The sequence below is a fragment of the Numida meleagris genome, chromosome 7 (assembly GCF_002078875.1).
Source record: "Numida meleagris isolate 19003 breed g44 Domestic line chromosome 7, NumMel1.0, whole genome shotgun sequence".
Classification (NCBI taxonomy): Eukaryota; Metazoa; Chordata; class Aves; order Galliformes; family Numididae; genus Numida; species Numida meleagris.
Window position 1 is genome coordinate 24615605 of NC_034415.1, and position 16766 is coordinate 24632370.

General features: G+C 43.5%; 1 protein-coding gene across 5 annotated transcripts in view; it reads left to right on the top strand.

The window, feature by feature from the left end:
- The window catches only part of PODN (podocan), a 30007-nt gene continuing 13306 nt past the window's right edge, over positions 66-16766 (top strand). Inside the window, exons 1-5 of one of the 5 annotated variants that reach the window (XM_021404693.1) lie at positions 66-4301; positions 8477-8712; positions 10357-10450; positions 11963-12027; positions 16021-16130. In XM_021404693.1, the coding sequence (XP_021260368.1) occupies positions 8482-8712; positions 10357-10450; positions 11963-12027; positions 16021-16130 (500 nt within the window). In that variant the 5' untranslated portion in view covers positions 66-4301; positions 8477-8481. The other 4 variants (XM_021404692.1, XM_021404691.1, XM_021404689.1 and 1 more) reach the window with 4 other exon arrangements.

A 16766-nucleotide genomic window follows, 5' to 3' on the forward strand; every position in this document is an offset into this window, starting at 1 on the left:
TTTTGTGCAGATTGTCACTTATGGCCTCCTTCTGGCCAGGCTGTGCTGCGGGGATGGTGCCCACATGCCGCCATCTTGGTGCGTGCCTAAGAGCCACACTTCTTAGTCCTCAAATACAGACTGTATTATAATTAAAATTACTGCTGGCCTAGCTGGTTAACAGAGGGAAGGAACACATTGCAGGCGTGCTCTGTGAACTTGCTTCCTAGTAAGATATTAAATGAATGCATGCAATGTGATTTGAGAATGTTAAGACTTTACTGCCCAGATAACTTAGGAAGATATTTTCTTGGAAGGCCTTAAATGAATATTAATCCCTTTTCAGTGCAGACTTGATTTTAAGATTACATTTACCATTTGTCTCGCCATACTATTCTGCAGTTATGATCCAGTTTCACTGCACAAATTTCTTCTATCTTACTGTCCGCAGAACTCCATCCCTACCCATAGGCAACTGCATGGGCAAGGCTCAGGCAGAACCTGCATTAAATGCAGTGAATTTTATATGTTCCTAAGAAACATTATGGAAAGGATGAGTAAGAAGTTTTACATTTCCATCACAATTTACAATTCCATCTGACTCACATCTGTGTGAGTCAGAAATGAGAATCGACTCCAGAACTCTTACTGGTCTTACAGAGTCCCCTTTTGCCCATACAAACTCAAGTGGGAAGCACCTGCCTGCTCCAGAACTGCTCTGTACCTGAAAGGTATGACCGAGTGAAATGCGTTTGCATTACCTGTAGCACCAAGTGGATGTCCCTTTGAAATCAAGCCGCCGCTGGGATTAATGACCCATTTTCCTCCATAAGTGTTGTCTCCTCTGTCAATCAGGTCACACGCTTTTCCTGATAGAACAATAGTTAGAGAAGGAAAACCGCTCAGGGTTTTGTAAAACATCATTTTTCAGTTCTAGCGTCGCTAACCAGAGATGCTGCAAATACTTTCTGCCCGTCAAACCCTTAGAAAGAAATACACCAGCACAGATTTTACAAGGGCAGACTGAACTGAGCCCAGCAGCGTTCATGAGACTTGCTTACGTGACTGGAGAAAGCGTAACATGGCAGAGAAGCTGGGTGGTGAGTGCCTGATGCAAAAGCTTGCTTTACTTAGCTGTTCAGCTGTTTTGTGGATATACGGTGTTGTGATACAGTCAACATAATGCAGCTATTAATTATTTTACTAAGGAAGCTGCAATGAAAATTATGGGTTTTTTTTTGGTAAAAGAAAAGCTAAAGTTGTGAGTGGTGTTAATATATTTTTGCCGTGTTATCTCCAAAAGGAATTGCTTGCACAATTATCAACACTGGGGGGCTGCATAACAATATTTCCTGACGATCTATAAAGTTGTCTCATTGAGAATGCTCAGACTTAGTTAAATACACCATCTAGTGACAGAAGTATGAAATTTTCACAAAATCACATGAAAACGGAATAAAGACTGCATCGGATACTGAAATCCCATAGCCCTTAATCTCCTTCTCCTGCTTGCTTAGAAGAGCCATTCCTGCACAAGCTTGGTGTGTGTTTTCGTGCAGTTAGCCAACGCATTAGCCTTGTGTACTAATCTAGAAATCACAGTAACACACTGATTTGTTAAATACATTCCACAATTTGCAGGTCTTTATGTTACTACAGCGGCAGCTTGCTTTTTCCTCTGATGAGGTTAGCTAATACGGCATTCAAAGATGTAAGATGTGTATAGTACACAACTCGATGTTCCAATTATACATAGAAGTAATAAAATATTTGTTATGCTTTCCACGTTAGTAAACCAAATAGCTTCACTGATGCTATTACCTTCTGGGTTGAGTCCAAGAGCTTCTTAGGGAATGAACTCATTTACCAAGAAGCCTTCTTGGAGTTCAGTCACATGAACAGCAGGAGCTTTTAGCCAGCAGGGTGAGCTGGGCTGGGCCGCGTTTGGGCTGCAGGCCATGGGTTGGACATGCCCCCTATAGGGCACACCAGTGCACAGTGAAGAGCACTGGGAGCTGTTTAACAGACCCTGGAGTGCACTGTGCGGTCCTGGAACGTCTCTAGGTCACCTTAGGGCACACCAGGGGGCTGTGTTAGTACTGCAGTGCTCTTGAGTATGCTTGGGGAGTCCTGGGAGTCTTCAGTTGCACACTAGGATGTCTCTAGGGCACTCTACAGCACACTTAGGAGTTATGGGAGCATTCTACTGTATCTTAGGTTACACTGGGAGGACCTGGGTGTCCTCAGGGTACTCTGGGAGACCTCTGGTGCATCTTAGAGCACACTCAGGATTTCTGGGAGCACTCCATTATGCCCTAGAGCACCCTGGAGGGCTCTGTGGAGTCCTCTAGTGCACACTAGGAAGCTTCTAGGACAAACCAGTGAACATGGAGGGCATGTTTATTGACCCAGGGAGGCCTCTGCAGTCTATAGAAAGCAGTGAGGTTTCTTTGGAGTCTTTTCTGGCATCCTAGAGTATAGAGGGGGCTATAAAGCACGGTGGGCACTTGCAGGGATCTTCTATGGTGTCTAAAATACACTGGGGGTGCCTTGCTGGCCTCTAGGGCAAATTGGGAAGCCTCTAGTATGCCCTACAGCAGAGGGACAGGCTCTGGGATTACGCTAGCTCTCTGCCTGTCTCTGCTTACCACTGGTGGTGAAGTGAGATGGCAGGGAATGCTGAGGCACGGTGACACAAAGGAGGTCAGCTGTCGGGGCTGCGGTACTGTGTAGCTGTGCTGGGTATCCAGCTGGGGTGAGGGGTCGATGACTTGTGTGTTAAAGCTTCTCCAAAGGGTCAGAAAGGGCTCTGTCCCTGTAGGGCTGTTGGGAGATACAGCCCTGTGCTGCCAAGGCTGCTCTGACCCTAGTGTGGGGTCACTTCTATAGGGCCTGAAGCTGCAGCCCTCATATGCCCATCTGAGAGCTATTTAAACTGTCACCTCCTTGGAGCAGGATCTCCATCGCTTCCTGTTTCACAGAGTGCTGAGCTGGATGTCAGCTCTTGTTAAATGGAAAAGAATAAGACTGCAATTAGCCTGGTGGATAAAAGGCAGGGAAAGTCTCAACTATGAGAAATCAACACTTGAAGAAGCAAACCACATATGGGGAGCAAATGCTGGAGAAAAAAAGCAACAACAAAACACAACAAGTGGAAAAAATTCACTTATTACCTAAGTTAACAGCAGTGTAATTTGTTGGAGTAACAGCGTGAGCTGTTCTGTACCATATATCCGTAACAAGAATTCGTTGCTGAGAGAAAAGCAGATGACTTTATAAGACACTGTGCGGTTGTTCTGGGAAATGTTAGTTATTTACTGTTGGTATAGTAACAGAATTACCCTAGTGATGCTGCAGCAAGCTAAAAGGAACATGTATAGTATAAAGCAAGTACAAAATATACCGAGTCTGTGTCCCCATATTTCAGGTAGATTAAAAGCAGTCATGGATTTTTTTTTTTTTTTTAACAGTACGTATCCTCTGGGAGAACAAACATCTTAAAATTCATTTGGATCAACACACAGATGCCAATAGGCACTTGGCCAGGCTCTGCTGTGCATACTTATGTTTGAAAAATACTTCCTTTCCTGCCTTGGAGACAAAAACGCCTTTTACTCTCAGTGTTTTGATTATTCACTTTTTAAAGCAAATGACAGCAAGTTACTTAAAAGATTGTTAATAGGCTTTGTTCTCTGCTTTCAATTAAAGGCACAGTGTCATCATATAGCACTGGACCCTTGAGGAGTGTCAGTGTTTCTGCAGAGTCTTATTTAAATTGGGCAAATAAAGCTGAAAGTAAAGAACGTTTTATGACATGTTGATACAACTAAAACTTAATCCTCCTGACTGCCTTGTGTCTCACTCCATGCTTATCACAAATAAGCTGGTGTCATTCTGCCGACCAAACCAGCATTCTTGCACCTTCCTAAATATGCTCATGCTTTAATGGATCTGCTTACACCTTCTGCTGTCTTCCCTATTGTTTCTTGACTGGGGTGTGCTTTATTTGATTATGCTGTCCATCGGATCTAAAGAAGTGATTGTACCAGAATTCAAACTGAATTTTCAGCTTCAGATTTTGAACCTGAATGTCGCTTTGTTCAGACTGCAGCTACCACTGCAGGGAACATGTGAGGGTACAAAGACTTGAGTTGGACCGGAAATTTTGAATGCAGCTAATTCTAAGTTGTGAGTTCTGCCGTGGAATTTCTTTCCTCTGACAGCACCAGAAAGCTGTAGTGACAGCAGAAGCAGAAGCTGCCTGAGGCCTTACACCGTGCTGGGCACAGCCCTTGGCTTAGTGGTGGATCAGAACACTTTGGGTAGGTTTGACTCTGGTTCTGGTTTTCCTGGGGAATTGTGTGGATTCTGATGTTGGAATTGGAGAAAGGAGATCCTAAGTTTGGGATGTGTTGATACAGGAGGATAGGTCAAGAGGAAGCGAAAGGTTGGAAAAAAACAGACTGTGTAGGTAATTTGTAGCATAATGTGTAAAGGTCTGTTACCTTTGCAGGTGGGATCCCTGATTTTCAGTCCTGCTGGATAGTCTCTGTCCTGCAGGATAGTCCTGAGTTGGCTGTGACATTTCTCTGTGCCTCTGTTTCCCCATCACTAAAAGAGGTGTAACACCACTCTTTTGTTAATGCCCAGCAGTACCTCTAGATGTTCTGTGCAGCTAAGTATTCTACAACAAAAGCACAGAGAAGAATACTCTTCTGGAGGAGGGTGAGTCGTGCTGGGGAGCCCTCCTGTTCCTCTTCTACATCTGAAGACTGGGGGGAGATGGGGAATCTCCCAGCATCGACACACTTTTATTTCCTCCCTGAAAACCCAGCATTAATCTTGTATGGTTTCAGGGTGCTGTAATAAAGAAAGGGGAGCAAGAAAATCCATTCTGGATCTCTGAATCAGTAAGAGTAAACAGCCAGCTTTGCTTTGTTTTTGTTTTTGTTTTAGTAAAAACATACTTCCCACAGTAACTTCTGAAACTTACACGTGGCACAGAGGGGGATCAGTTCCAGTTGATATGAGTCTGGAAGAAGAGAGGGAGGAAATAACTTAATTGCTTTAGACTTCAGCTGGAATTGAGAGGAAAGAATTGGTGTGCCTTTTTTTTTTTGGAATACAGCAAGAAAGTCGTGTTCTTGGTGAGGAGAGATCCTCTGCAGATTTTGTGAAGGTACAGTAGTACGGCATGCTACAGGGCATTCCCAAAACAGGTGGCTTTGTATTTGAAGGAGTAACTCTGCTGCCAGTGACAAACAGCTGTGTTGCTTTCTTGGAAATATTGGTGCGCTCGGAGCATACTGTGTTATAAACAACGTGCTCCTCTCTTTTTACCAAGGGGGAGGAAAAAGAAATGTGAGATTTTGGGCTAACCGTGACTGGAGCGGGTTGAGGGGAGTGTTTTGATGTTTAATGCTATAGTACAGGGCTTAGAAAATACAGAAGAGATTGGGTAAATAGGTGTTACGTTAAATGTTAGGGCTTTGCTTCTGAGACATTTGTCATTTCACAGCCTTGCTGATGTGTTTAAAATCAGGGGGAGTTAAAGGGGAGGAAGATGAAATACAGGAGAAGCTGCAGATCTGGCTCGTCTGAACCAGGCCCCCAGGGGATGAGAGGACATTCCCACCTGGAATTCAGATTTGGTGTTGAATGCAGCTAAAATGAAAGATCTAGTAACAGACAGTGCAGCTGCAGTGCAGTGCTAAAGCACAGACCGCCTCTGCTTCTGTCAAATCCAGCGTGCTTGCTTTTGGCATCTCTCACAGATCTTGCAAGCTGCACTGACAAAAAGCAGTGGGAGATTGTTTCTTGCCCAAGTCTTTATATTCAGACTATAGCTGCTTCCTCTTTCCTACTCACATTTTCCCATATGGTGACTTTGGAAAATTCCTCTCTGATTTTGCTGGGAAGTACAGAAAACTCGTTGGTAGGGGGTTGCCTGTTACTCCCTCTACTTCTGCTGCTCACATCTGAAACGGATCTGGCTTGGAAAGGGGAGACTTGCTCTGAGCTCAGCGCGTGTAACTGACATGGCATGAGCCGAGGGAGCCTGTGGGAGCACGGGAAATGTTCTTCTCCATTCATCTGATCTCTGACAGCAGAGGTGAGTTTCTCAGCACTTCATTGCTCTAAAAGCTGGATGGTCAGACCCCATGCAGCAGCCTGCCTGTCAGCTGCAGCTTTCAGAAGGGACGTTCAGTGTAAGTCACAAATTTGCTTAACCTGTTGATATTGAGGGAGAAGATATTTTCTCAGCTGTGTGTGTGTTGTGTGAGAATATGTGTGGAGAACCAACAGACACAGAGATGGGGTATTTTGAACGTGATTCTGCTGTTTACTGAGGTAATTGTAAGCACTGAGAAACTACAAGAAGTCCTGACGCCTCAGCTCACTTCTTGAGAGGGTCCTTGTGGGGCTGTGCAGCAGCAAAGTGCGGACATCAGCGGTGGTTCTGTCTGGACTCAGAAAGATGCAGCCACAGAAAACCCTGAAGTGGCTTTCAGTGAAACTGGGTGAAAGAGTCTGATCCAGTGCCCCTGACAGCAAGGGAAGAGTACTGTTTCCAGTGGGTTTTAAGCTACTCCTTTCATAAGGTTTCTTAATAAGGCTTTGGATTAGGCTCATGGGAATGAATTTAAATAGAGTGAGTTACTTCAGGCTTTCTTTGAACTGAAAGAAAAAACCATGCCTGATTTTACTGCCTGCACTCCAGATGCAAGCAGATGTTTATGTATCTGAAGTGTCTCCCGGTGGCACCAGAGCAGCATTCCCTTCAAAGGCATCACAGCAGCAGCATGCATATTGAAGGCAATGAGGTGACATTGTCTTGGCAACTTTGCTGTACAACTGATGCAGTATTTCATGCTAATTATCTTTTTTTCCTTAGCTAGTTTTCATGTTAATTGTTTCAGCTGTAGATGTGGAAATGTCAGCATGCAGCAAACATAGAGCCCGATACTAACCGTGATGTAACTTGCTATGGAAAGTGTTGGCATTGTTACAGCAGGGCTGGGCTTGATCTGAATGCAACATTTTTTTTTCCTTTAGTTTTGTTTGTATACACCTGTAAGAGGAAGTGATATAGGGGGAAAATATTTTGTTTGAGATCTGATATATCGTACTTCCTGAGATTATTTTCTGGGATTATTTTCTCTAAGATTTCTGAAATATTTTCTGAGGTTAGGTCACCGAATGCTAAGGATTTTACTAATCCACTGTTGGCATACTCATATGGCCAATTTTGATCTCGCTGTTAATATCTAGCTATATTGCCATATAAGGAAAACTGATCTCTGGTATGTTTTATAAAGGCGATTAATTTCATTATATTCAGCTTTTACAGATATGGAAGCTGTGGAATAGTGGAGCAGGGTAAGAGGGATCAAGCAAACAATGTTAAATGCTTAAAATTACCCAGCATGTTGGTAGCAAAGACCAGGACCAAACCAAAACCATCCATATCTCAGGCCGGTGCTTTGTCCTGTAGTGCCACCTTCTCCTATTTCTTCAAGATTTTCATGACTGTGACTCAGATCAGGATTTCCCCAATGCTTTCCAAGCGCCCAGAGTCTGGGGCAGCCGTGGGGAGTTTCAGCAGGTGTAAGTGGCAGACCCTGGGGCTGCAAAGGGAGTGGTGTTGGTGCTGCCAAACTGGCGTGGGGGCGGGGGCAGGGGGGTGGTGATGAATGGATTACTTATTCCAGACGGAGGTTAAGAATCCATTCTGCTTTTTGACCTTAAAAGTTCAGTCTAAATAGGAATTGCTCATCACTGTCAAATAATTTTGCAAAGATTAGTAGAAAGGAAAAAAGCGGTGACTAGCTCTAAGTGCAAATCATTAAGTGTGAAATCTGAGAAGGGCAAGGAATGAGGCAGAGGGCTGGGGGAGGGCCAGCTGGCTGCTGGGCAGATGCTCCACCACTGTTTGCTTTATTTTAACCTGCTGCCAGAAAGATGAACGCTGAGCACCAGTCAGGCCTTGAAGGTTCAGATGGGCACTGTCCAGATGCAGCAGGAAGCCCATTTTGGGTTCAGCAGCTCGGAGCTTGGCGCTGCCTGGTGCGGTGAGGCAGCCTTGGCAGGACGAGGCACTGCGTACCTTAGCGAGACTTGCTTCCCTGCACATAACTGTGTGGAGCAGCGTGACCAGCAGTTACAGAGATAACATTGCATAACCTCCTGTATAAATCTCTGGGATCATCTGGCGTTTCTCAATATGAAAAATGCAATAAACAGTGTGAATGATCTGCAACGGAGCAGGGGCCTGGCTGCAGCTGGGGACCCACCTGGGGCTCAGGCCTCGGCAAGTGGGGTGCGGGGCCTCAAAAGCACCTCAGGGTATGTGGGGAGAGCGGGAATACCTCAGGGCAGGCGGGGAGAGCGGGAACGTGGCTCCCTCAGCCCGGGACAGGTGGCAGGCTGAAGGCTGGGGGGGGCCGGGCTGCTGGGGGCTGCTCCCGCCTCGGGCTGACCCCACTCTCTGTTCCAGGGGCGATGCCAGCCGGCGGCCGGGAGCTGCTGGTGCTGGGGCTGCTGGCGCTGGGCTGTGCCGCCGCCAACGACTTCCCCGAGAGTGTTCTGGGGCGAAGGCGGCCACCAGGCCCGGCCCCTGGCTGCCCCCGCGACTGTGGCTGCACCCAGGAGGGCGTCGTGGACTGCGGTGGCATCGACCTGAAGGAGTTCCCGCTGCTGCTGCCTGAGCTGACCAACCACCTCTCGCTGCAGGTAGAGGCCTGTGTCCACTGGCCTGGCTCCATCCTGCCTCCTCAGTGTGCACTGGAAGCAGCAGGCCCAGCACTGGTGCTGCACCCAGTGCACCTAGTTCCCCTCGCCCACCTGTGGTTCTCCCACCATCTCAGGATTTGCTCTCCCCCACCCCGCCCGTTCCTGTCCCAGAGCAGGGCCACTGCCCCCTCAGTGGCCTGTGGGGTTGCCCCTAGAAGAGAGGGGAAATTTCACCTTAATTCTCTCCCCACAAATCAAGGGAGGAAGAAAGTTTGGATGTTTTTTCTCCTTATTCTCTCCCCAGGCCCAAGAGAAAAGTTTTTGTCCAAAGTAAGAATTGCTTTTTGTAGTGAAGGCCTTTGATTTTGAGGTGTCTATGAAAAGGATGGACTAGACTCCTTAGTTAATAAGAAATTTTCTGGCAGCCCTGCATGGGAACTTTATGGCCTCAAGCTGCACCAGGGAGGTTCAGGCTGGATATTAGGAAACAATTCTTTTCCAGAAGAGTGGTGATGCACTGGCACAGGCTGCCCTGGGAGGTGGTGGGGTCACCATCCCTGGAGGTGTTCCAGAGCTGTGGGCAGTTTTGGCAGTAGGTGGACAGTTGGGGTGGATGATCTTAAAGGTCGTTTCCAACCATAATGATTCTGTGATTCTACATATTAGTTGAAGTATTGTAAGCAGAGTGTGCCCAGGGGAGCACCTGAAGCATGGCTAGAGCCACCCACCAGGCTCAGGGGCAGTGTCCAGAGAGCACTGCAGCACTGGGTGGCAGTGGCCATGTCATTCAGACAGCCAGTGATGTGCTCACTGTGCTTTAGCCCTTCACCAACTGCTTGTGGTTTATTGCCCCTGTTTACCAAGGCAGGTCAATGGATAGCATGCAGATTTTGTACAGAGCTTTCCATTCAAGTGCTGTGTAGTTAGAAAAACTGTAATGTCAGCTGGCACCTTCCTCAACAGATCTGTTCCAGGCATGCGCTAGCCATGGCTCCTGCCTCTAATGCCAAAAGCAGGAAAGCTACTTTGGAGCAGCAGCTGTCACTTTCTATGTATTAGCTTGGCTTCCAGCAAAGCAGGTCCATTTTCAGTCTCCTAGATGCTAAAACACTTAATTCATAAATGTTCTAAATGTTAGTAAGCTTGTCAGTGAAAATCTGATGGTAGTCACTCCTGGCAGTAAAGCTAGTGAATGGGAATGGAGATTGACTCTCTCTACACATGACAAGTTTGCAGTGGGACAAAAATTCTTTGTGTTAAAAACAACACTCAAATAACACTCACAATAAACCTGAAGTTCCATCGTGCCAACCTTGTAGCAAATGCTTTGCTGCAACTACAAGGCTGTGGCAAATGGATTATAGGCCTTGCCAGGCATGAGTGCACTCTGTGCTACTAATGCATAAGTTGGATATTTGTAGAGATGCACACAGGCTACAGAATTTGTTTCAGGCCTTCAAATGCTGCTGGGTTTTGATGTATTGGTTTTGAGATCCAAACTTGGCTTATTATGGAGAGAAAGCTGTTGACAATGATTTGACATGGTGGGTTCATTTCCAGATTTTACTGAAGATCACAGTCTGTGTTTTACTGGGAACTTTCTTGGACTACTTTGCTGATGATTAACACTCTCCGTTTTCTTAGAACAACCAGATAGAAGAAATCTTTCCAGAAGAGCTTGCTCGCCTTCACAGACTAGAAACTCTCAATTTGCAAAACAACAGGCTGACTTCAAAAGGTAAGGTGGAGGAGCTGTGAAGCGGACAGAGGGACACCAGCCCTATGACAGCTGATAGGGAAATGATGGACTGACTTGACTGTAGTGGTTGTCTATAAGCATCCCATGGATCATGAAGACATTTTATCATCTGAAACATAATACTCGGTGTATAAAAATGCAGTCGTACTGAACCAGTGGAGGATACCTGGCAGCAGCACTGTGTACTGTGGCGTGAGATCTTATGGAGGAAACTCCCTCCAGTCCCTCAGGCACATCAGTGCAATGCACTGGAGAACCAGCAATGTCTATATGCTGAATGATTTCCTTTTGACTGACCTTGTTTCTTAATCCACTTGTTTAGTTCAGTCAGTCACTGCAGTTTAGTCCAGTTCAGTCCTTGCTGAATTTAATATAAATACAAATAATATACATTACAAATAAGGCAAGTTCTGCCCTTTAAAAAACATTTTGACTTTTGTAGGCAGGTGTTGCTTGCTAAGTCTGATGTTTATTAGAGAGACCTGACAACTGCCCCGTTGGGAAAGCAGAAGGAGTTGAAAGAGAGCAGGATACACCGTACAAAAGATGTAATTGTTCTTAGCTTTCATGTCATCCAGTTGCTCTGAATGCTTCTGCTATCTTTGCAATAAAGATAGAGAACAGTGTTGATTGAGAATGCGGACATTTCGTGGAACCTAAAGCATATCACTCTTGCATAGCACAAGGAAGACTGCTTAATACATTCTGACTTTGATATTATTACCTTTTGGCTGTAACATTTCTTTTACAAACCTCTGTGCAACCCTAAGTTTCGTGTATGCTTTCGCATAGGAAAGAACTTCACCTTTGACTTCTGGTTATCTAAGTGCTAGGTGCAAATGTCATTTGCATCTTTCCCATTGTGACTGCAATAGTGCTTGTGTGATCATCTGAGTGTGGAGCAATTCAGCTGAAAAATAATAATTATTGGAGGATGATTAGCTTTGAGGTGGTTCAACTCTGAGCTGGTTACTGCATGGCTATATGGATTGTGGGGAAACAGAATGAAAGAGGAGTTACAAAATGCAGCTACTGATGTTATGATGGTAACCTCATAGTCATAGATCATATTGATCTGATCATTAAACAACCTCAGATTATGTGCTGCCAAGAGAAGCTATCTGAGATTCATGTAAAAAGTGACAAAAGAAACTTCTCAGATAGCATGGTTGCTGCAAGCACTGATAATCGGCTGTACAGCGAGTCTACACCTGCTCTGTACATGAATCCTGTCAAAGGGGTTGGCCACCAGCCTTGCCTGCTTAACATTTCTAATGGTCTTACATTGCTCTTAATGCTCTGTTTTGGTTTGGTTTGTTTTTTATAAAAAAAGCAACAATAGGTCTGAAACAGATTGTTTCAGTGGCAATGAAAAATGTTTAAATCTTGTATTAAAATATTCCCTGAGAGAGAAAAATACCCTCTCGTACTTCCAAGCAGACAGGCAATGGGATGCCAGTGTTCCTGGTCAATTTTTTTCTTGTTTTTAAGGGCTGCCAGAGGAAGCATTTGAGCATCTGGAGAACCTGAATTACTTATACCTGGCAAACAATAAGGTAAGAGGCTCACAAGGCTTTCGGAGTTCTTTTCCAGTTGGGTTCTGAAAGCTAAACAAGCAAGTCTTCAATTCTTTTTAAAGTATATAGCCTATGTAAGTAAAATTGTCCTAAGGTGATATTCTAATGAAGGTTCATGTAAGGTCAAGGCAAGCAGTGAATATGATAAAAACTTAGAAGGTACACACAACAGTATGTTTTCAAGGCTTACTTGGTGCAGCTAGTGAAAACTTTCCCTCGTGTGCGTAGGCAGGTATGGAGAGCCTCTGCACTTCAAACTGTCTGTTCCCAGTAGGCTTTGGATTAGCTGAACACACAGCTGGTAGCTGCCTGCATGCAAATAAGCTGTGGGATAATGGTGCAAGATGTTGCGTATCTCATCAGATGAGGCTAGGTTGAAAAATCTGTGAACAAACACATACTGCTACCTGTGTATGTGCCATCAAGATCTGCAAAATGCCATCCAGTTTTCCTGGACCCCCATTCTCATTAGGTTTATGGTGGGGGGATACCCACACGCAGTGAAACTGAGCAGGTAATTAATTTATTATTTTAGCTGCAGTGGTAGGAGCTGAATTTCTTTTTTAAATGAAGATCACAACTGGGAAATACAAGTTGGATGTAATGACAGAAAAATACTTCCCCCTGTGCCAAGGCAAGGAGATGCCTTCTCATGTATGTTTATATCTAGGGGTTCCCATTATGGCTTTCTTTTTCTCTGCTGATCCCCCACAAATATTTGCTACAGAAGGAACTAGGATACCACAGAAAATATATGAGTTGAAACATCAGGCAGAGCTTCTTTTGCCTACAAATACCCTTCCCTTCCTCTCTCTCTCTCTCTCTACATTTATATGCATGTCTGTACATATATTTTATTATCCTTTTAAAATCTGTGACCCTTTGATGTATCATTTATATACATGTGGCTACACTGAGGTTTCAGTCGGGCCAAGGCATTTCCAGAATCACTCCATGATTTTCTGTATGGAGTGATTGAGAATAGAACCCATTCTTCAGTACAGTAACATTGTGTTCTTTTCTCTCTTTCAAGCACCATTTCCATATAACAATCTTGGCAGTTAATAACTCCATAAAAAGGAACAAGCCAGACTGTGACTCATATTCCAGAACTTTGCACTCCAGTTTTCCCTGTGTGACAAAACAAAATGTTTGGGGTTTCTGGCTTTACTGCAGAGAGAAAAGGATCCCAAAAGAAAATGCAAACTTCAGCGAATGTCAGAACTAGTTATGGTGAGAAGTTGTGGACCCACAGAAATAACACATTTCTTTATAAACCACAAGCCAAGAGAAACCATACTGGCTTCAAACTGCATCCACTCTGCCCCGGGAAACGCTGCAGATCAAGTAACTGCGGTGTCTGGAGGAGAGCAGGGATTTGCTGGTAGTTTGCTCCTTGTTTTATGGGTTATCTATCTTCACTTGTGATCCCATCAGATATTATCTTTCATTAAATGAGCCTAGTTGGTCGGAGAAATGAAATACTATAATAAAATAAAGTGGCCTTTGAGTAATAAGTGCTTAACGGATGCAGTAGTTTCCTTTTGAATTTTTCCTCACACTCATAGTATGTATTAATCACATTGTAGCTGCAGTAAGCCTTGCAGATAACTGAAGTCTTTCCCACCAAACTGTAGACCATGTCCTGAACTGTCACTGTTATTTACAGTAAGCTGGTGATTTTGGTGGCAGAAGTTTTTACATTTCCAAATATTCCCAAAGTGATAGGGGATTCACTTGGATCCAGTACTTTTGTTTATACCAAAGCTTATGGTAAGCAAGAAAATTTGTTTCAAACAAATAGTAACTTTTGTATGATCCTTCTAAGTTCATTTCTTTACTATTTGTTGTTAGTGGAGAAACAATATCTGCCCTACGGAAAGGAAGATTCAATAGTAAAGCTGCAAGAAAATTACATCTGCAAAAATGCAGATTGCTTCTTATTAAGCAACATACCAGATGAAGCTACTCAGTCACCTTGGTTTTGCTAAGTTACAGCAATCCAGCATTAATCCTTCAAGCAGTCGGCCACTGGGGATCAATCAGTCTCATGACTAAGTGCTGAAATGCCAAAGATGAGTCCTGTGCAAGCAAAAACTCTCTTTGAATGAAACTTCTTTTTCTCTTTTCTTTCTTGTGGTTCAGATGTTTCTCATTTCACATATCTGAGCCATTCTTTTTGTTTTGTATAAGTTATGACCCAATAGACTGTGTTTCAGGAGAAAAGCTTTAGTGTGCCACCGTATATGAAAATGATTAACTCTGTTTCCTGTTTTTTTCACTGTTTTGTCGTGATAGAGACTTAGTTCTTTCTGAGGCACTGTCAGACCTAACTAATCAGATATTGGCACCCCTGTCCACTTCCACAAGGTCCTGTCTCCCGGGACAGGAGATGACAGACTACCAGTACATTTGAGGGCAGTATTTCCACTGCATACATACGTCCTATCTGGAAATACTGACAGGAGGCACTGACAGATCTTTCTGCTTGTGTTGGTGACCATTAAACACTTAAGAGAGCTTAAGGATGACAAAGGTAAAGGTAAGAAATAGTAAAAAAATATACTGTCATCTTTTAAAAAATAGGACTGTGTTATGAGTCCAGTAAATTACAAGTTCATGGATAAGTGTCTGGATGCACACTTGACAAACTAGCACAGAGATATTTAGGCACACTTTAGGTAAATGCATAGCTTAAGATTTGGTTTAGTTCCACGATAAAATGTCCATTCTCTCACGTTATATTCATCTTGTAAACATTCTTATTCTCACAGTAATATTAACAGCCAATTGCTCTTTCACATAACAGTGCTGTGGCAAAGAGGCTTTACAAATTCAAATAATTTCAAGAGAGAAGGAAGATTTCTGCCATTGCCCAGAGCTTCCAGTTCTGATCTCAAAGCTTTAGAAAACAAAAAAAAAGTCAGTATCTCTATAAAAGGTCCTTCAAAGTCCTTCAGAGAGCACATAAAGTATTTGATCAGTTGTCTCACTAGTACTATAGTTAACACATGTAACCACAGTAGCACATGCCTACTGCAATTCAGTAGGTTCATATCCAGCACAGCATTGCGCTGAGGATTTGTTTCTTAGGGCTTAATCTTCTGGGTTCATGCTTTCCACAAAATTGCCCTCCAGCCCATAAAAATGCAACCCATATTCTTGGTTTCTAGATGAATAATTACTCCTAGTAGACACACAGCGAAGCTAGCTGTTGTATTACCTGGACATTCTGTAAAACTAAGCTTTTTAATCATTAGTTTTCACTCCACTGAGTTTTATTCAGATACAGGTGTTCCTAGCATTTTTTTTATATCACTGATGGAAATAGCAATAGACCAAGAGCAAACAGGACCTCTCCTGCCTCTCTTCAGCTGAAAAGATTTGTGGAGACAAGAGCTTTTTGTATTTTGTTTCTGATACATCACTTGTTTAGTGAGCAAGGTATCACTGTACAGCTTTGAAATTCCATTTGATATTCCATCATTTGACTCAGAAGTGCCTCTGCACTTTGGGAACCTGGATCCTTTGTTGATGAGATAGTTTAAAATGGATGCAATACCTGGTAGGCATGTGAAGTGACATTCACAGCCTCAGAACCAACAGACTTTCTTGTGGGAGTAAATAGTAGGCCAGTGTGAGGTGGGTTGGATTTTTTTGGCTCACCAGACTGAGGAATTATGAACAATAATAAGCATGGCATTTGCTCTCAGAATAACAATTTCTTGACTTCTTCCACCAAGAAGAGACGGGACGCTTCCAACCAAAACAAACATTCACATATCTTGGAGCAAAAATCTGTCTCCTTCCTGGAGAGATTAGCAAGTGAGGACAATTTATTTTTTTAATTATTTTTCATGCAATATGCATTCTGTTTCAGAGAAAATAAATTTGCAAGTGTTTTATGGATGGTCCAATACTTGCTTAAAACGTTGCATTTAATTGAAATTCACATCTATATTTCTTTTTCAGCTAACAGTGGCTCCAAAATTCCTACCAAATACCTTGATCAGTGCAGATTTTGCAGCCAATTATCTCACTAAGATATATGGGCTCACATTTGGACAGAAACCAAACTTGAGGTAAGGGAATGGGAAGTGAAACAAGAATAGAGTTCTGCCACTGCTTGGAGGCGCTTGATAAGTTTAAGAAGCTTTCTGGCTAAGCCATTTTATTGCCTACTGATATTTTTTGGAAGGAAGCTGACTACTTGTTAATCTCAGCATGAAGGATCAGACAAACACATTCCAAGGGCTTCTACTAGCTGCCAAACACTTTTGGACAGATAAAGATTAAATTGTTTCCATTTTGTTTGTGCTTCAGGAACAGCTTTAGTTTCTCAAAATGTGGATTAATAGTTAGAAATCCACATTTTTTAATAATCCATTCATTAAAAAATTAGAATCATGTTGAGAATACATTACTCAATACAGTTGAGTATAAGTCAACTATATTAAACCTAAGCATAGTAACCTTCCTTCACAAGTGGTTCACACCCTCCGATCTGGTTTCAAAGGCCTCGCTGCTAGTTTCAGGTTGTGATTTTGTCAGCTGGAGCCAGTGCAACACATTGGTCTGTCTCAAATTCAGCTGCACACAGACACACCTCCTGTGAGAGACAGTCTTTCCCGAAGACGTTTTGAGTAATCTATTTATATGGACACTGCAGCATCTAAATCCTGCAGAGACATCTCAAGCTCTTGCAATTTATGCATCCA